General features: G+C 41.3%; 1 protein-coding gene across 1 annotated transcript in view; it reads right to left on the bottom strand.

Moving 5' to 3' along the window:
• Positions 1–213: 213 nt before the first annotated feature.
• Positions 214–20665, bottom strand: part of LOC139448504 (tonsoku-like protein) — a 31451-nt gene continuing 10999 nt past the window's right edge. Inside the window, exons 11-25 of the mRNA XM_071230067.1 lie at positions 19986–20059; positions 19138–19218; positions 18315–18551; positions 16178–16295; positions 14802–14955; positions 14641–14688; positions 11736–12554; positions 10240–10390; positions 7570–7648; positions 7099–7248; positions 4479–4645; positions 2443–2614; positions 2139–2311; positions 1621–1694; positions 214–1168 (exon numbers count right to left, since the gene is read on the bottom strand). Coding sequence (XP_071086168.1) covers positions 811–1168; positions 1621–1694; positions 2139–2311; positions 2443–2614; positions 4479–4645; positions 7099–7248; positions 7570–7648; positions 10240–10390; positions 11736–12554; positions 14641–14688; positions 14802–14955; positions 16178–16295; positions 18315–18551; positions 19138–19218; positions 19986–20059 — 2855 coding nt within the window. The 3' untranslated portion in view covers positions 214–810. The remainder of the gene's footprint in view (positions 1169–1620; positions 1695–2138; positions 2312–2442; positions 2615–4478; positions 4646–7098; positions 7249–7569; positions 7649–10239; positions 10391–11735; positions 12555–14640; positions 14689–14801; positions 14956–16177; positions 16296–18314; positions 18552–19137; positions 19219–19985; positions 20060–20665) is intronic.

Here is a 20665-nt window from a genome sequence, read left to right as displayed (position 1 = left end):
CAATGACAGCGAGATCACTCTGTGGAATGGGGCCGACTCCCAAAGCGAACACTGACACTAGACTTAAAGGTTGTCTTAGCAGAACTTGTTGTCATAACAATGCAATTTCTTACATAGCTTGTCAAACTGACATGATTCAATAAGGAAGTAAGTCAGTGAATGTTATTTAATTTATATATGTTCTCAGTAAGCACAGGCACTTCCTCCCAATCTGAAGTGGAGTGGTAACCACTGCACTCACCTTTTAATTTAAGCCTCATTGTAAGAAATGAATTCAAATATCTATTAATGATTGACCCGATTATCCTTATAAATATTAAAAGTCACAACCAGTACCCATCACTGTGCTTTTAGCACAACCATTATGCCTGACAAAGTTGACAAATATTCCAACAATAGTGAACACAGGTTGAGAAAATGGAATTAAGGAATTGCATTCAAATTGTGGCTTATATCAGAGTCATCAATAATACAGCCATGTTGCTCAATCCATCAAAATAAACAGAAACCAGTCATAAATACTGTGAACACAATTTCCGGTAATTCACAATGTTAGAACTGGTAACAGTTGAGGGTTGGTCGACCAACTGGTTCACATATCCAAAACCAATCCACTGTATCCTTATTCTGTTCTGGAAACACCAGATTTTTACCTTGTAGTTTTAGGAGGCACTTCAGCATTAAGTGTAAGCATATTCCTCTGTCTTAACCTCACTGACCATATCTCATCCGTTACCACACTTTGGACAGCGGTGGAACATTTCATAACTTTCAGTCCTGATGCCAGCACACTTCTGAAGGTGAAATCCACTAGGAGCTGTCTAGGACACCAAGTCTGACATATTCCCCTGTGATGTCGATATTAGCCAGTTCCTTCCACCGGTCCAACCAGATCTGATGAAGACATTCTACATCCACCTTATCAAGATGGGAGCAAGTGAAGACGAGTCCTCGGAGAGGATGCAGTGTGTTGCTCAGCTTGTCATTGACAGCATCCAGAAAATTGGAATCTAAGGGAGACTTTATTGCACAGCCCTGAGCAAGCACCTCCTCGAGGGAGCAGTTATTTTTCCCAGACTCTTGAAGGAGTTCCTGTATAACACTGTTATCCACCTTTGTGTTACAGGAGATGTCCAGCCTCTTCAGACCCTTGTACAGTGATGGCACTCTGAAACATGGACTGACTTATGAATAACTATTTATCCTTGTGAGATCAAATACCCACAGACCAACTTCCGATAGCAGTCCTAGCAAGTCTGATTCAAACAATAACAAACCCACCTTGCCTGTTTGCTCAAATGGTATGATTCAGTTAATCTAGGAGTTTCATACAGGGTGCTACTACAGGGCCTGGGCCAAATCATGCAACATTATCCCTCTCTACACATTCAATGTCTGTCATCCTAATGTAGGGCCACCACCTTCATAAACCTTTGAACAACACTTTCTTTCAAAAGAGTATCTATCAGTTATTTAAACCACAACTTCCCAATGCACTTGCAGATAACTAAACATATCATTTTGAGACTGAAATATTTGAAGTAATGTTTAGGTATAACACATGCCATGTGTCTTATGAAGAAATGTCAAGTTGTTTTACATATGGTATTGTCCAATCACCTGGTAACAAAGTAACCATCATCTGATGTGAAGTGGCAGGCAGATAGATGAAGATCCTCCAGAATACACCCATCCTGAAACAAAACAATTAGATACAAACTGTTCACATAACAGCCACAAGGACAGAAAGATAAATTTCCGATATTTGCACATGTGCAATTTAGCAATTCCCAATGCTGATTGATCAGTTGAAATGACATAATGTCATACGGCTCTATAGTTGAGAACAATATCTGACATCTTTCTCCACTGTACCTGACATCACAAACTGACAGCATTCGATCATTTAATCAATAGGTTAACTTCAGATTATCAGGTTATATATAGAACAACCAACTCAGAATTACTTATTAGATGCCCCTCATTAAAGAATGCTGTCAGTTCCTCGCCAAGGGTAAGGTTTACAAGAATCCTTCATTGGGGACAGATTATCTTACATTCCTTGCAGCTTGATTGTTATTCTCTAATTTTTGTTCCCAGAAATTGTGAACTTATGAAATGAAAGCCTTGCAGTCTACCTGAGTAAGATACTGCTGCAGATGAAGTGTGAGATGGCTGACGCTGGTCCCGGCGTGTGTCTCGGACAGGTTGAGAGTTGTCATCCGCCGGTGATTCAGGCACTTCAGCAGCTGCTCCAGGCCGAGGGATCCAAGTCGGTTGTGGGACACGTCCAGTTTCTGCAGATTTGAGGCTGAAAATATAATTAATCAACATGAAATCTGTTCTGTCTCAATATCTTTGTCATGTTAACATATCATGATATATATTAATTGGCATGCCAGAAAAAGAATATATCATTACGCAAATTGAGAATGCACCCACCTTGCATGGCATCTGCAAGTGCCAGTCTGTGCTGAGAGAAGAACTTCGCTGTCAGTTGGCAAGCTGACACAGAGAGGTCAGTGAGAGAAGGGAGACAACTCAGTAGGGTTGCCAAATAGTTGGTAGAGTTATCTCCCATGGAGTTGTGAGAGTAGACCAAAGTTACAAGTGACTGAAATAGATATGAATAATGCACTGATCAGATTATGGCATGCTCATGAATGGTTTTGTCACAATTACTATCTGTGTAGAATCTGTGAAGAAATGCAAGAATTACATTCCCTGACCCGTGAAGATCCTGGGTAGAATAGGTCTTCAGCAACCCATGCTTATCGTAAAAGGCGACTATGCTTGTCGTATGAGGTGACTAACGGGATGAACAAAGTTTCCAGCATCTAAAAAACAATTCACACAAACACATCCCAGCATCACTATAGTCACTACCCAAACAAATGGGTCACACACTGTGCTCCCATGCATAGTGAGGTAAGGAGGAGCTGCGCTGGTGGAGGAGCGTCACATTAGGGGCCAGCCCCGAAAAGAAGGAGGAACCCGAACCGGAAGCGGAGAAGCAGATCAGGAGCGACTCTGGGAATGGTGATCTGTACGAATAGCTGTGGATGATTATAAGCGCCAAATAGAGAGGAATCCCAGTCACTTTTGGCAATAGCGATAATCACAAGAATGTGACCTATCCGGACGATGATAGTATTCTGCATAACTGGAGGACGGGGAGCAACTGGAGGCATGGTGAACCGAATCCGAGTGAGATCATCTGCGGAGTCCAGACAAGCAGTAGAATGTGACGATTTGGTTGAGTGCTCATCGATCTGTAGCCAGCTGATTGTTAGAGCACCGACCCGGAGAGCGATCAACCGAACTAGAACGATGAGAGTACTGATCGTGAGAATATTGATCCCGATCAGTCGAACCTGAACGTGGATCCTGGGAAAGTCAATCCTTGGAACGTCGATCTTGAGAGTGCTGATTCAGAGAGCGACCAGTCGAATCTGTACACTGATCATTCGAAAGTCGAGCCTTAGGTGAGCGGTCTTTAGAGCAGCAAACACAGGATCGATCTTAATTGGAGCGTTAATGCATGGATGAGGAGCGGGACTGATCCTTACTCTCATGAACTGTATTTGAAACAAACTATGACAATCAGTTGGAGTGGAATCTATGGTTGTCACTGTCGCCGAAGGAGAGCAATGGGCTTTAGGTGAAGAGGAGCGATCATCAGCAGTCAGTACCCCAGGTCAGGGAGTGGCAGTGGCGGAAGGATCGACAGAGAGAACCAGGCGTACATTCGTGGAAGCCGTTGCTGTCGATGTAGCAGGGGACCCAGTTTTAGCAGCAGCGGCATCTGTCAAACGTAAACGCATCCACTGTAATGGTGGAGGGGACACGTGGTCTGCTGGCCTTCTTCGACTTGAAAGATGAAGCTTTAGGTTTAGCTTAGAATCCTGTGGTTTAGAACGGCTGTCAACTTCTCGGGGGTGACACTTGTGCAGATACAAATTAAAGGATACGTTCGTACGATGTTGGCATTCAGAACACTGCTTGTCTGCAGTGCACTTGCCCTGACAATCATTACACAACTTGTATGTGTCGGACTGAGGAAAACATGTTGGCATTCTAAGCAGGCTGGGCGTAGAGGATCCTTCTTACCCATTTCCCTTGATGTGGATTGTATTTGTAGGTAGGAAAACCGAAATGTAGTCTCTAACACTGATCATACATGTCTCCACAGTGTGGCGATGACCAGGAAAATGATGTGGAAGGGGTAAGCATGTGATCAGATCATGTAGATTGCTATGCACAGGAGTACAGTGCATGACCATTGCTGGGATGTGTTCGGATGTGAAGAAAGAAGAGATGTATAGTGTGAGATAAAATAAGTTAAAAAAATAAATGAAAACTAGTCCACCATTCAAAACTGGAAATATGTGTCACTGTGTTTCTGGTTGCAACATTGGAGACCTAATTATATAATAAACCTCAGTACTCACTATGTCATCCATTAAGTTTGGACCTACCTGTAGAGGCCTACTGCCTGACTGTTGGCCTGCCTGCAGTGTGTCAGTGAAGCTCTTCAACCCAACTGTTGTGATGTCATTCCCACACACATTGAGATATGTAAGACCAGGGAGGGAACACACAGACCTCGACAGCACGGACATTCCATTGTCACCAAGACGATTACCTACAATGAGATTTGTGTATACTTTCATTCAAAACACCTTGATGCCAAGGATGGAAATTACTAGTGTGAACCATGCAAGCCCCAGTGACAGGAAATCACAATCTACACCATCAAAGGCAAGATGATATGTACTTGCTCATCCGTTAGGAATAATAGAGTGTTTGGATCTGTGAAGGACTGATACATAGGTCTTTGTCAACCTAATAACTAGATACAGCAAAATTAAATGAGACACTTGACTTTTGTGACAGACTGTGGACAGTCAGTCTGGCATTATTGTGACTCTACAAGTCAAGGTGTTGACTTACTCTGTAGGTCAAGGTGTGGACTTACTCTACAAGTCAAGTTGTGGACTTACTCTACAAGTCAAGGTGTTGACTTACTCTGTAGGTCAAGGTGTGGACTTACTCTACAAGTCAAGTTGTGGACTTACTCTACAAGTCAAGGTGTGGACTTACTCTGTAGGTCAAGGTGTGGACTTACTCTACAGGGCAAGGTGTGGACTTACTCTACAAGTCAAGTTGTGGACTTACTCTACAAGTCAAGTTGTGGACAATCTACACCATCAAGGCAAGATGATATGTACTTGCTCATCCGTTAGGAATAATAGAGTGTTTGGATCTGTGAAGGACTGATACATAGGTCTTTGTCAACCTAATAACTAGATACAGCAAAATTAAATGAGACACTTGACTTTTGTGACAGACTGTGGACAGTCAGTCTGGCATTATTGTGACTCTACAAGTCAAGGTGTTGACTTACTCTGTAGGTCAAGGTGTGGACTTACTCTACAAGTCAAGTTGTGGACTTACTCTACAAGTCAAGGTGTTGACTTACTCTGTAGGTCAAGGTGTGGACTTACTCTACAAGTCAAGTTGTGGACTTACTCTACAAGTCAAGGTGTGGACTTACTCTGTAGGTCAAGGTGTGGACTTACTCTACAGGGCAAGGTGTGGACTTACTCTACAAGTCAAGTTGTGGACTTACTCTACAAGTCAAGTTGTGGACAATCTACACCATCAAGGCAAGATGATATGTACTTGCTCATCCGTTAGGAATAATAGAGTGTTTGGATCTGTGAAGGACTGATACATAGGTCTTTGTCAACCTAATAACTAGATACAGCAAAATTAAATGAGACACTTGACTTTTGTGACAGACTGTGGACAGTCAGTCTGGCATTATTGTGGAGCAAATTGTTCTGTTTGGACAGATATATCTTGCACTGTAGATGTTTAGAATAATTTGATAAACAGTTTCTGTAACACCAATAACCCCTTCCAGACGTTTCAGACATTGACATTCCTATGTACATACTTCATTATATGATAAAGGACATGTTATCACAGTTATATAATGTTTTGATATGTATAGAAATGTATCGAATCTACCCTGACTGGCTTCCCATGGTGTAGACATACTCTGCAGGTCAAGGTGTCATGGTGTGGCCTTACTCTGCAGGTCAAGGTGTCATGGTGTGGACATACTCTGCAGGTCAAGGTGTCATGGTGTGGACATACTCTGCAGGTCAAGGTGTCATGGTGTGGACATACTCTGCAGGTCAAGGTGTGGACTTACTCTGTAGGTCATGGTGTGGACTTACTCTGTAGGTCAAGGTATGGACTTACTCTACAGGTCAAGATGTGGATGTACTCTGCAGGGCAAGGTGAGGACTTACTCTACAAGTCAAGGTGTTGACTTACTCTGTAGGTCAAGGTGTGGACTTACTCTACAAGTCAAGTTGTGGACTAACTCTACAAGTCAAGGTGTTGACTTACTCTGTGGCTCAAGGTGTTGACTTACTCTACAAATCAAGGTGTTGACTTACTCTACAAGTCAAGGTGTTGACTTACTCTACAAGTCAAGTTGTGGACTTACTCTACAAGTCAAGGCGTTGACTTACTCTGTAGGTCAAGGTGTGGACTTACTCTACAAGTCAAGTTGTGGACTTACTCTACAAGTCAAGGTGTGGACTTACTCTGTAGGTCAAGGTGTGGACTTACTCTACAGGGCAAGGTGTGGACTTACTCTACAAGTCAAGTTGTGGACTTACTCTACAAGTCAAGTTGTGGACTTACTCTACAAGTCAAGGTGTGGACTTACTCTGTAGGTCAAGGTGAGGACTTACTCTACAAGTCAAGTTGTGGACTTACTCTACAGGGCAAGGTGTGGACTTACTCTGTAGGTCAAGTTGTGGACTTACTCTACAGGGCAAGGTGTGGACTTACTCTGTAGGTCAAGTTGTGGACTTACTCTACAGGGCAAGGTGTGGACTTACTCTACAGGGCAAGGTGTGGACTTACTCTACAAGTCAAGTTGTGGACTAACTCTACAAGTCAAGGTGTTGACTTACTCTGTAGGTCAAGGAGAGGACTTACTCTACAAGTCAAGTTGTGGACTTACTCTACAGGGCAAGGTGTGGACTTACTCTACAAGTCAAGTTGTGGACTTACTCTGCAGGTCAAGGTGCTTCATGTTATTCTGTCCCTCCAGGGCGCGACATACCGGATGGATCTGGTTGGACCTCAACGCCAGATTCCGTAGGGATAGGCAGCCTGTGCTGTCACATGATTGCAGCAGGCTAACAATGTTCCGATACTCCACTGGAAGAAAACGATACAGTAGACTTTCAGTCCGACAAATAATTACTCAACTTCTCAGGATCTTATAATCAAACACTTTCTTAGCTTGACAGTTTCCAAATCCATACATCACATTTTATCTAAGAGTAATATTTGTGTTGCGCTCAACCTAAATAGTTTTGCCAACAAATACCTAAAATATATGAATAATGTGACCATCAGAAATATAACTCCATACAGTCTTTAATAGAAACATTTGGGCAATCAAAAACTTAAAACCCCTTCTGTTAACTGAAGCTTGTTTTTTCTGGAGAGATATAATGTTGACTGGTGTACTCCTACCTGCACGGGTCAGTCGGCAGGCCTGTCTGTATCTGTCATGCAGCGGTTGCATGTCCCAGCTGTCGACCACGGCATCCACCTGCACACACCCCACAGTGTTACACCATAGAACACCTCAGTGTTACACCATAGAACAACTCAGTGTTACACCATAGAATACCTCACAGTGTTACACCATAGAATACATCAGTGTTACACCATAGAATACATCAGTGTTACACCATAGAATACCTGAGTGTTACACCATAGAACAACTCAGTGTTACACCATAGAATACCTCACAGTGTTACACCATAGAACAACTCAGTGTTACACAATAGAACACATCACAGTGTTACACCATAGAACAACTCAGTGTTACACCATAGAATACCCCACAGTGTTACACCATAGAACAACTCAGTGTTACACAATAGAACACATCACAGTGTTACACCATAGAATACCTCATAGTGTTACACCATCGAACAACTCAGTGTTACACCATAGAATACCCCACAGTGTTACACCATAGAACAACTCAGTGTTACACCATAGAATACCCCACAGTGTTACACCATAGAACAACTCAGTGTTACACAATAGAACACATCACAGTGTTACACCATAGAATACCTCATAGTGTTACACCATCGAACAACTCAGTGTTACACCATAGAATACCCCAGTGTTACACCATAGAACAACTCAGTGTTACACCATAGAATACCCCACAGTGTTACACCATAGAACAACTCAGTGTTACACCATAGAATACCCCACAGTGTTACACCATAGAACAACTCAGTGTTACACCATAGAATACCCCACAGTGTTACACCATAGAACAACTCAGTGTTACACCATAGAACAACTCAGTGTTACACCATAGAACTCAGTGTTACACAATAGAATACCCCACAGTGTTACACCAAAGAACAACTCAGTGTTACACAATAGAATACCCCACAGTGTTACACCATAGAAAACCTCATAGTGTTACACCATAGAATACCCCACAGTGTTACACCATAGAACACCTCAGTGTTACACCATAGAATACCTCATAGTGTTACACCATAGAACAACTCAGTGTTACACAATAGAATACCTCACAGTGTTACACCATAGAAAACCTCATAGTGTTACACCATAGAATACCCCAGTGTTATACCATAGAATACCTCAGTGTTACACCATAGAATACCTCATAGTGTTACACCATAGAACAACTCAGTGTTACACAATAGAATACCTCATAGTGTTACACCATAGAACAACTCAGTGTTACACCATAGAACAACTCATAGTGTTACACCATAGAACAACTCAGTGTTACACCATAGAATACCTCAGTGTTACACCATAGAATACCTCAGTGTTACACCATAGAATACCCCACAGTGTTACACCATAGAACACCTCAGTGTTACACCATAGAATACCTCATAGTGTTACACCATAGAACAACTCAGTGTTACACCATAGAACACCTCAGTGTTACACCATAGAATACCCCACAGTGTTACACCATAGAACACCTCAGTGTTACACCATAGAATACCTCACAGTGTTACACAATAGAATACCTCATAGTGTTACACCATTGAACAACTCAGTGTTACACCATAGAATACATCAGTGTTACACCATAGAATACCCCACAGTGTTACACCATAGAACACCTCAGTGTTACACCATAGAATACCTCATAGTGTTACACCATAGAACAACTCAGTGTTACACAATAGAATACCCCACAGTGTTACACCATAGAAAACCTCATAGTGTTACACCATAGAATACCCCACAGTGTTACACCATAGAATACCTCAGTGTTACACAATAGAATACCTCATAGTGTTACACCATAGAACAACTCAGTGTTACACCATAGAATACCTCACAGTGTTACACCATAGAACAACTCAGTGTTACACAATAGAATACCTCAGTGTTACACCATAGAACAACTCAGTGTTACACAATAGAATACCTCACAGTGTTACACCATAGAACACCTCAGTGTAACATCATAGAACACCAAACAGTGTTACACCATAGAACAACTCAGTGTTACACCATAGAATACCTCATAGTGTTACACCATAGAATACCTCATAGTGTTAAGCCAGAGAATACCTCACAGTGTTACACCATAGAACACCTCATAGTGTTAAGCCAGAGAATACCTCACAGTGTTACAACATAGAACACCTCACAGTACTTTCATGACAATTCACATAAATTGGCTATAATTAGACTCCCTGTTGCCTCTGTCTGGATCCTTTTTTATCTATCATTTTTGCATTCGGGAAATCTAGAATACTTTAGAGAAAAATCGCAGATAACAAAATAAGTTTTCTGAGTTCCTGGAGCTACTTTACTGAAACAGATTAATCAGCTCCCACCTAAGTCCACACTGCCACTGGTCATGCTCATTGTCCTATACAACATCTTTTTAGCAATGAACAATTTATTGAGCAATTAAGTTTTGAATTAAGTATTTAATCTCCACTTGTTCTAGTTTTACTTCTTAACTGTATAAAAGGGATATATAAGGGTACATTTCAATGAAAATTGAATAACAGAATCCTGACTAAGCAGAAACAATAGTCTCATTCCCTTAACCATGTTAACCTGCCACCAAACAAGACACATGTCTACTAATTGCGATTTCTAAGGACTTACCACTTCATTGTTACTGAGGACCATACACACAACATCGTCTGGGGACAGGATGGCACCATCACGAGTCCTCAGTGTCACCAGAGGTTTCTTCTGGTGAATCTTCTCATACCGTCGAGAGACATCCTGGGCCAGCCATGAGATGCTCTGATTGCTACAGTGAAAGCAATCAATCAATATTTTCATACAATGTATCTGCAAACAAAAGCATGTAAACAGGATGCAACTCTACAGTGATCTACGTATCCCGGTATATGGATATCACTTAAAGGGACAGAGCGTCCATGGTTCTGTATGTTTTTAAATCATGCATGAAATAATTCCCGAGTGTGACGTCACATGCCTGATTTGACTGATTTGACATGCAAACCAAAACAATATAGTTCCGCACAGCAGGCCAACAATGCAAGCCCTGGGCAGAGTAAACTGGCTTCAGTTATGTTATTTGTTTGAGGCAAATTGAAGAGAAAGCTTGTATGGTTTTCGTGCAGATGAGTTACAAAGTATCAACTGCCAGCTTGATTAGATTAGAAGCCAGTGTATATGGAGCCTAAATTACAACATAAATATGTTCGGCCAGCCTAGACCCTCTGTCAAATTGTCAAATCTTACATGTGTTTTTCATCCCTTCATTTTGGACGAGTCTACACACTACTTTCGTAGTTTCATTGAGAAAATATCCTAAAACGTGAAATACTATTTCCATTTGTGTATTTATCCTTCACGTCCGGTCATCGAAGCCCCACGGAGAGCTAGTGATACAGTCACTTTGATGTGTAAAGCTATACTGTCATGCACCTCACTGTCGCAGTTGTAGTATATCTATATAATTAAGCAAATATTATCTCTATATAGATAAACATAACTTTCATTCAGAAAATATCCTAAAACATACAATTTCCATTTGCGTATTTATCCTCCACATCAGGTCATCGAAGCCCCATGCACCTCACTGTCATAGTTGCTTCTAGTATGTCTATATAATTATGCACAACAATATGTAAAGCGCACCAAAAGTCTGGCATTAGGCTGTCTGTACTTATTTCAAAGTAAGTGCGTTTGTGTACAAACAAGAGAAAAGTCCGGACACGCCATAAGCCTCCACTGGAGCAGAACATTCTGTCATAGATTATGGCAAGCAGAGCAGAGAAAGCTCGGGAGTTATCGGCCATTGTTTACAAACAGAGCTTCAGAACAGTCGATGTCCAGTCCCTTTACACCTACCCCGAAGTGTAGGAATAAGTTCAATTCAGCAAGTATTTCTTTAGTAATCCTGTAAACAAACATTTCAAAAAGGGTACGACCTCAAAATTGACCATGACCAATCAAATAAATAAGCGTGTCAAAAGATTCACGACCATAAATGGTCCTTTCTAATATGCTATCCTTGATTGTGCCTCATCACCTATTGGTTTGCATACAAAAGGCAGACAAATTCCAGCAAGCCTTGTATCTACAATATTGATGCCTTTGATTCCAAATACGTGAATTTGACCTACATGTCTGGAATCGGAACCAACAACATCTGCCCATCAATAGTGACCTTGAGTCTCATGACCCCAGTGGAGGTCAAGGTCTCGTTCTGATGTGTAGATTGAGGAAGACCAGTGCCTTCATGATCGGTCGTTGTTGAAAACCCATTTTGAGAAGGTCCAAACTCATCAATATTTTCCCTCTGAAATCCGGAAAAGCTTCTTTGTGTGCTTCTGTTTTCCTGAGTTGTAAAGTTTGTCAACTTCATCTGCCTCGGCTTGGTTTTGGTTGAGAGTTTTGATCGATTTGCTGAGCTCTGACTTTGCACAATACTGTCACTATTGACACTAAAACTTGACATAACAAAATCCTCCGTAAAATCATCCACACTCAACACATCCAAGTTTGATGGAGCTGCCTCCATTCTATTATCACTGGCTCCACTGTCATCATCAACATCATCATCAATCACAAAACTTTTCCTTCGGGATGTATCACATTTTTGTCGTTTTGAATCTGTTGATTTCCGTGACCCAGAGGTAGAAAACACTCCTCCAATATCCAACTTCTTTCTTTTCTGAGGCTGAATGTCATCGATAAGCCAATCATCTCCAACAAAATGATCTGCATCTAACAAAGCACTTGAGTCAGTGTGAGTCTTGGGAGTGGCAGATTTATCATACACTGATCCTCGGACAGCAGCTCTTTGTGATGCACTGCCAATCCCGGACATGGCATGGCGGTAGTTGTCTGTAGCACTGCTGTGTGGACCCAAGTCCTCCAGGCGGGGATTAGGGTAGAAATCCTGACTGTCTGTCTCAGGCAGGAGAGACACTTCCTGATCACTGAAACACACAGGCTGCAAGTACTAGTACACCACAAGGCATAGCATCAGAGTTGAGTTAACATTGTTAAAAAGTACTTCAGTCATACCACAGAGTTGAGTTAACATTGTTAAAACAGTACTTCAGTCATATCACAGAGTTGAGTTAACATTGTTAAAACAGTACTTCAGTCATCTCACAGAGTTGAGTTAACATTGTTAAAACAGTACTTCAGTCATACCACAGAGTTGAGTTAACATTGTTAAAACAGTACTTCAGTCATATCACAGAGTTGAGTTAACATTGTTACAACAGTTCTTCAGTCATATCACAGAGTTGAGTTAACATTGTTACAACAGTTCTTCAGTCATACCACAGAGTTGAGTTAACATTGTTACAACAGTACTTCAGTCATATCACAGAGTTGAGTTAACATTGTTACAACAGTTCTTCAGTCATACCACAGAGTTGAGTTAACATTGTTAAAACAGTACTTCAGTCATATCACAGAGTTGAGTTAACATTGTTACAACAGTTCTTCAGTCATACCACAGAGTTGAGTTAACATTGTTAAAACAGTACTTCAGTCATACCACAGAGTTGAGTTAACATTGTTACAACAGTACTTCAGTCATACCACAGAGTTGAGTTAACATTGTTAAAACAGTACTTCAGTCATATCACAGAGTTGAGTTACATTGTTACAACAGTTCTTCAGTCATATCACAGAGTTGAGTTAACATTGTTACAACAGTTCTTCAGTCATACCACAGAGTTGAGTTAACATTGTTACAACAGTACTTCAGTCATATCACAGAGTTGAGTTAACATTGTTACAACAGTTCTTCAGTCATACCACAAAGTTGAGTTAACATTGTTAAAACAGTACTTCAGTCATATCACAGAGTTGAGTTAACATTGTTACAACAGTTCTTCAGTCATACCACAGAGTTGAGTTAACATTGTTAAAACAGTACTTCAGTCATATCACAGAGTTGAGTTAACATTGTTACAACAGTTCTTCAGTCATACCACAGAGTTGAGTTAACATTGTTAAAACAGTACTTCAGTCATACCACAGAGTTGAGTTAACATTGTTACAACAGTACTTCAGTCATACCACAGAGTTGAGTTAACATTGTTAAAACAGTACTTCAGTCATATCACAGAGTTGAGTTACATTGTTACAACAGTTCTTCAGTCATACCACAGAGTTGAGTTAACATTGTTAAAACAGTACTTCAGTCATCTCACAGAGTTGAGTTAATATTGTTAAAACAGTACTTCAGTCATATCACAGAGTGTCAGCTCCATGGGGAAGGAAACCCCCAAAGAGATTTGGTGTTTGACATTTACCACTTTGGTGAAAGCCACCTGCCTTTAATGGAGTTGACAAACAAGGGATCAGTCAGGCTGCCACTAGGATTCTAACCCAGGATCAGACCTTGACAATTTGCAGGACCATAGATGAATGGGCCAGCCTTACTCCAATCCTCATTAAAATCAGATTTTAGAGCTCACTACTCTAATGCTCACTAGATCTTAGGACATCCTATAAAAGGTCACATCAAAATGACCATATGCAGTGTTTGACCGACCAATGAAGATCTAACAAAAATTCAACACTAGCCAATCAGAAAGCAGCTTTTCTGAGCTTCACAGCACTAGTTTCAAACTATATCGATTCAAAGAAAATCAAATCTGGAATGTCTGATAGATGCCAAGAATGTATGGCAGTACTTCCCATGGGCTGTGGAAAGTCTCTTCCGTTTCAAATGTTTATCCCATGATTTTAACAGAATCAGTTGTACAGCCAGTACTGTCATTTGGAATACCCCATATTAACCTTTACGACTGTCACTTTTCTGTTCTGGTAAGCAACGATTGGTCAGATGAAAGTCCTTCTGACATAACCTGTAATGAGATGTCCTTAGATCTTAGTGGTAGCGAGAATTAAGATCTGTTTTTAATGAGATTGCCCATGTGCCCACATATCCGTTACGTTTCATTTCAGACAAAATAAAAGAGTGAGTATTCTTTTTGAAATAACACAAGGGAAACAAAAGACAGCGAGATGTGAATTCTAAGAAATCCCTGCTTGACTAACCTGCCTCCTTCTTCACTGTCTGAAGCAATCACAGCACGGGAGGATTTACTGAAAAATGAAGTAGGTAGATGAAACTAAGAAATACTCAAAGTCCAGTCAAAGGATTCTGAAAGTAAGAATCAACAAATATCTGTCAGGCTTCAAATACAAAACAGTTTCACCTGCCACCAGTGGAGGTTCTTTTCCTCTTGACTGTGACCTTGACCTCTGGTAACGTCTGACTTTCTCTGCTGCTGTCATCATCATACAGGTCAAGGAGAGCTGGAGGTCGTGACCTGTCTAAAGGTCTCGTGTTCGACCTTGGCATCTGACCACCTGTAATGCGAGAGTGGGTAAGTATCAGAATAGTTGTTCAACACTGACCCTATTTCCATGTTGTTTATGTAGCAGCCATAACATTTCTGAATCCTGTGAAGGGATTCGAACAACAGACCTTCTGATCCGAGGTCGGACAGCTTGTCCACAACCAAAGAGGTTAACCCTGTCAGCAAGCTGACAAGGTACGGATGTCATATGTGGCATGGCTCCAAACTTTAACATGCAAAAGGTTATTATACCACAAAAATACACAGATAAAAGTACAATTGGTGCCAGTTTCCTGTTAAGCTATGAACAAACAAAAGGTCACAATCAATTGATTTATTTGATTTTCATCCCAATTTTGGAGAAAATAATGTTTCTAAACACAACCTGTTCACAGCATGTGTGTATATAAACTGTCAACAGTTATCCACATGAAGCACGAGTGTTTGTTATTATTACGTACGTGTTGTATTTCATCAAGTGAAGAATGAAGAGAACACACATGATGTCTGATGATACTTTGAGTGAATAACATTATGTGAGGCGGGTGTCTATTAGTGAAGCAGGCAATGATGCAAATCCGCTAATTTCGATAAGTGGCAGAAGTATTTTCATCACAGATGTCATGGGCATGACCATGTAGCAATGTAAAGTAGCAATGTAAAGAAGCAATGTAAAGAAGCAATGTAAAGAAGCAATGTAAAGTAGCAATGTAAAGAAGCAATGTAATGTAAAGTAGCAATGTAATGTAAAGTAGCAATGTAAAGTAGCAATGTAAAGAAGCAATGTAAAGAAGCAATGCAATGTAAAGTAGCAATGTAAAGAAGCAATGTAATGTAATGTAGCAATGCAATGTAAAGTAGCAATGCAATGTAAAGTAGCAATGCAATGTAAAGTAGCAATGTAAAGTAGCAATGTAAAGTAGCAATGCAAAGTAGCAAAGCAATGTAAAGTAGCAATGTAAAGAAGCAATGTAATGTAGCAATGTAAAGTAGCAATGTAAAGTAGCAATGTAAAGAAGCAATGTAATGTAGCAATGTAAAGTAGCAATGCAAAGTAGCAATGTAATGTAACAGTGTAATGTAGCAATCAAAGGTAGCAATGTAATGTAGCAATGTAAAGTAGCAATGTAATGTAGCAATGTAAAGTAGCAATGTAATGTAGCAATGTAAAGTAGCAGTGTCATGTAGCCAGAAAGTGCCATGCTACGCAGGCTAGAGTTATCTCCCCTCACCTTTCAGCCCACCTGACAGCATGGCCTCTATGTGGGAGTAAGACAACTGCACCTCTCGGCTTAGTGTGTCCTCGCAACGTTGATACCACGCTCGCAGGCAGTCTAGAGCTGTTTGACCCTAGGGGAAAGAATAATGTTCTGGTACAGGTCTGCTCTATATCCATTAGGGCTGAGACGTTACACAACATTGTTATGCAATAAGCACTAAACATCATGATACGGAAAAAATGATAGATGACACAAGCTTATGAAAATTAACAACTGTAAGTCCAAAGTCCAATTTTACTTGAGGAAACACACAAACAGTCAAACACTGAAAAATGCAGCGATGTACTGAAATATAAAATGACCAGCCACAACAACAGTAACACACCACTAAGCAAGTAACATATCATACTGTCTCCATACATCAATCTACCACACAATACAGGTGTCAAGCCATGATGTGTCACGATGCATTGATGTTTAACATTCATCCAACTCCTAATATCAATAAAGGTTTGTATAAGGAAAAATCGCAAACAAGTGGCAGGGGTTGTAAGTAAATGAGGTGTTTGCCTCCATAAAGTGAGTATGAACACACGATGCCATTTAGAAAGTGGTCAAATGTAACAAATGTTCTATTTGGGATAACACTTTCTGAGCAAAGTACAGATTCTCGTACTTTTTTGGGTTGAGTCCCGTCCGGGATTCGTACCCACACTGCCAGAGTGAGGCACCTAATCGCCAGCAGACAAAGTCAGCGATCTAACCCACTCAGCCACCGAGGCTTCCACAAAAATGAAAGTCAGACAACTGGTAGTCTAGATCACGTACTTCGAGTACCCCTCTGACATGTGTAAAGTGGCACGGCTCCCATGGCCGAAAGCTATGAACACACGTAGATCATGACTACTGTTGGCACCTCAGCATGAGATGTCAGTCAAAGTGTGCCCAGATCATGACTACTGTTGGCACCTCAGCATGAGATGTCAGTCAAAGTGTGCCCAGATCATGACTAGTGTTCACGCCTCAGCATGAGATGTCAGTCAAAGTGTGTCCAGATCATGACTAGTGTTGGCACCTCAGCATGAGATGTCAGTCAAAGTGTGCCCAGATCATGACTAGAGTTGGCACCTCAGCATGAGATGTCAGTCAAAGTGTGCCCAGATCATGACTAGTGTTCGCGCCTCAGCATGAGATGTCAGTCAAAGTGTGCCCAGATCGTGACTAGTGTTGGCACCTCAGCATGAGATGTCAGTCAAAGTGTGCCCAGATCATGACTAGTGTTGGCACCTCAGCATGAGATGTCAGTCAAAGTGTGCCCAGATCATGACTAGTGTTCACGCCTCAGCATGAGATGTCAGTCAAAGTGTGTCCAGATCATGACTAGTGTTCGCGCCTCAGCATGAGATGTCAGTCAAAGTGTGTCCAGATCATGACTAGTGTTCACGCCTCAGCATGAGATGTCAGTCAAAGTGTGCCCAGATCGTGACTAGTGTTCACGCCTCAGCATGAGATGTCAGTCAAAGTGTGTCCAGATCGTGACTAGTGTTCGCGCCTCAGCATGAGATGTCAGTCAAAGTGTGTCCAGATCATGACTAGTGTTCACGCCTCAGCATGAGATGTCAGTCAAAGTGTGCCTAGATCATGACTAGTGTTCGCGCCTCAGCATGAGATGTCAGTCAAAGTGTGCCCAGATCATGACTAGTGTTCACGCCTCAGCATGAGATGTCAGTCAAAGTGTGCCTAGATCATGACTAGTGTTCGCGCCTCAGCATGAGATGTCAGTCAAAGTGTGTCCAGATCATGACTAGTGTTCACGCCTCAGCATGACATGTCAGTCAAAGTGTGCCCAGATCATGACTAGTGTTCACGCCTCAGCATGAGAGGTCAGTCAAAGTGTGTCCAGATCGTGACTAGTGTTCGCGCCTCAGCATGAGATGTCAGTCAAAGTGTGCCCAGATCATGACTAGTGTTCACGCCTCAGCATGAGATGTCAGTCAAAGTGTGCCCAGATCATGACTAGTGTTCACGCCTCAGCATGAGATGTCAGTCAAAGTGTGTCCAGATCATGACTAGTGTTCGCGCTTCAGCATGAGATGTCAGTCAAAGTGTGTCCAGATCATGACTAGTGTTCGCGCCTCAGCAGACCTACATCATCGTCCTTGTTGTGTACGTTGGCCCCATGATGCAGCAGGATCTTCATGATCTCTGTGTTGCCACAGTTGGCTGCATCGATGAGCGGAGTAATGCCACCGCAGTGCTTGCCGCCTCGGTCGTTGACTGCAGCTCCATGCTCCAGGAGGCACTTGACCACTTCGTAGTGATCATGATTGGCTGCCTCATGCAGGGGGATCCAGCCACAGTAGTCCCGGGGGTTCACTGGATGGCCCTAAACACACACATATCTTTAAGACAACACATTCCTGTTTCAGCCACAATGGGTATCCATAAAACTACCTGCATGAAAAAGCTTTCTGCCTTAAACATTGGTAAAAGTGGGATACTGTTCCTCTATTTGCCATGAAACTCATCGAGTTGTCTTGCAGGTTACACAAAGAGTCAAGCACTGATGAAAGGTTGAATGATTAAATATAGGAAGGTACCAAGAGTGAGGCAGGCCCTTGTTTTACAATATCTTAGTGCTACAACTATGGTTAGTCTATGTTTGGTCATGGGAATTGCTATAATTGCTGCACTCAGATAGTTTGGAGGAACAAAGCCCAGATTTGGGTGAACAGATAAACACTTTTCTACAGTCCTGGTCTAACATGTTTAAATCATTTGGATCAACCTAAAGCAATAACAAAAATAAAAAGCTTCCCATTTTCAAGGAATGTAACAACTAATTAACCTACAAGTTGACCTTATTCCTAATCTGGAGATGGCTGATCCACGTCTGTACATGTTGTAGCTCTACAGTATTACCCAGCACTTCACAGAAGCAAGTGGCCGTCAGTGACATTAGCCTCACCTACCTTCTCTAACAGTGTGCTGACTTTCTTCAGATTGCCCTCTATACAAGCTCTGTGCAGCGGTGTCTCTCCCTTCTCATTCACCTGTAACAGATCATGGGAGCATGAAGAAATACTTATCATAAACTTGGTTATAGTGTAATCCAACAGTTAATCAATAACCTGGAACGTTTTTGTACCAGGTACGACTAAAAGTTTATCAAATATCGAGCACATCTCTGTTCCTTCTTTAATACAGACAGTTGTATGTAAGCAGAGCTCCAGATAAGCTTTCGGTGTTGTGGGTATTTTACCCATGCATTTTAAATTCATTGGGTATCGGTAATTCTATCTGGGTATTCAAATTTCTGTTACCCACTAGTTTTTACACATGTGGGTATTTAAGGTAAATATTTAAAAACACTATTCAACTAGTCTCTGCAAACTTTATAGGACTCAAGAATACCACGATACTTCCACAAGAAAGTGTAATGGTAAATGATCATGATGTAAGTGTCATCGTGCAGTTTATAATTTCAAAATAAGTTGCTGATTTGCTAATCGAATATGCAGGGATACTTCACAATATTTTGATGATACGTACAATTTTTATTTTTGTAGCGTATCTGTAATGTTCGTTGCGTATTTGATACGCTTGGATTTTATTTTACTGCGTATTTCTGCATAATCTGATGCGTATTTCACGCAGATACGCAGCTTATCTGGAGCTCTGATGTAAGGTAGCTGAAATGAACATGAGTAATTGGTCCTTGTCTTGATATACACAGGATGATCCTCCACAACACTGGATATCCCCATAAGTAAGCAGTGGGACTCAGGCATTATGTCTAGTGAACTAAGTCAGTTGTTACTTTTGGTTTTGTCTGTACCCTCCTCCTGACAGAACCTGTAGTGCCAGGGGCAGACAACTCTTCATCCGAACAATCTGGAATTAGAAGAAAGCATCAACCATGTGTCTTGCATGTTTGTTTGATTGTTTGATGTTTAACGCTGCATTCAGCAATATTCCAGCTATATGATGGTGATTTGTAAATAATAAGTCTGGACCAGACAATACAGTGATTGACATCATGAGCATTGACCCACACAATTGGGACAGATCACATGCATCAACCAAATCAGCGAGCCTGACCACCCGATCCCGTCAGTCGCCTCTTACCACAAGCATAGTCGCTTATTACAGTAAGCATGAGTTTCTGAAGACCGATTCTACCCCGGATCTTCACGGGACGATCTGACAAGTAGGATAATCCTCACTACATACTACTATTGAAATGAAAATATATTTGAAAAGACTAAACTTGTAAATTTAACAACAAATTGTATATTCATTATACTTATCCTATCTCACACTGTGCATTTCTTTCACGTGTTTGGGTGGTAACCATGGTGATGCTGGGATATGTTTGGGTGAATTGGTTTTTTTAGAAGCTGGAAACTTTGTTCAAGCACATTTCCACATAGGATCAAAAGAAGGAAGAAATGCATAGTGTGAGATAGGATAAGTTTTATAAACATAAAGGTTTCAGAA

The sequence above is a fragment of the Haliotis cracherodii genome, unplaced genomic scaffold, assembly GCF_022045235.1.
Source record: "Haliotis cracherodii isolate W230 unplaced genomic scaffold, xgHalCrac1.p SCAF_10, whole genome shotgun sequence".
Taxonomy (NCBI): Eukaryota; Metazoa; Mollusca; class Gastropoda; order Lepetellida; family Haliotidae; genus Haliotis; species Haliotis cracherodii.
The sequence above is the reverse complement of the archived record's forward strand: the minus strand, read 5'-3'. Positions and strand labels throughout refer to the sequence as shown.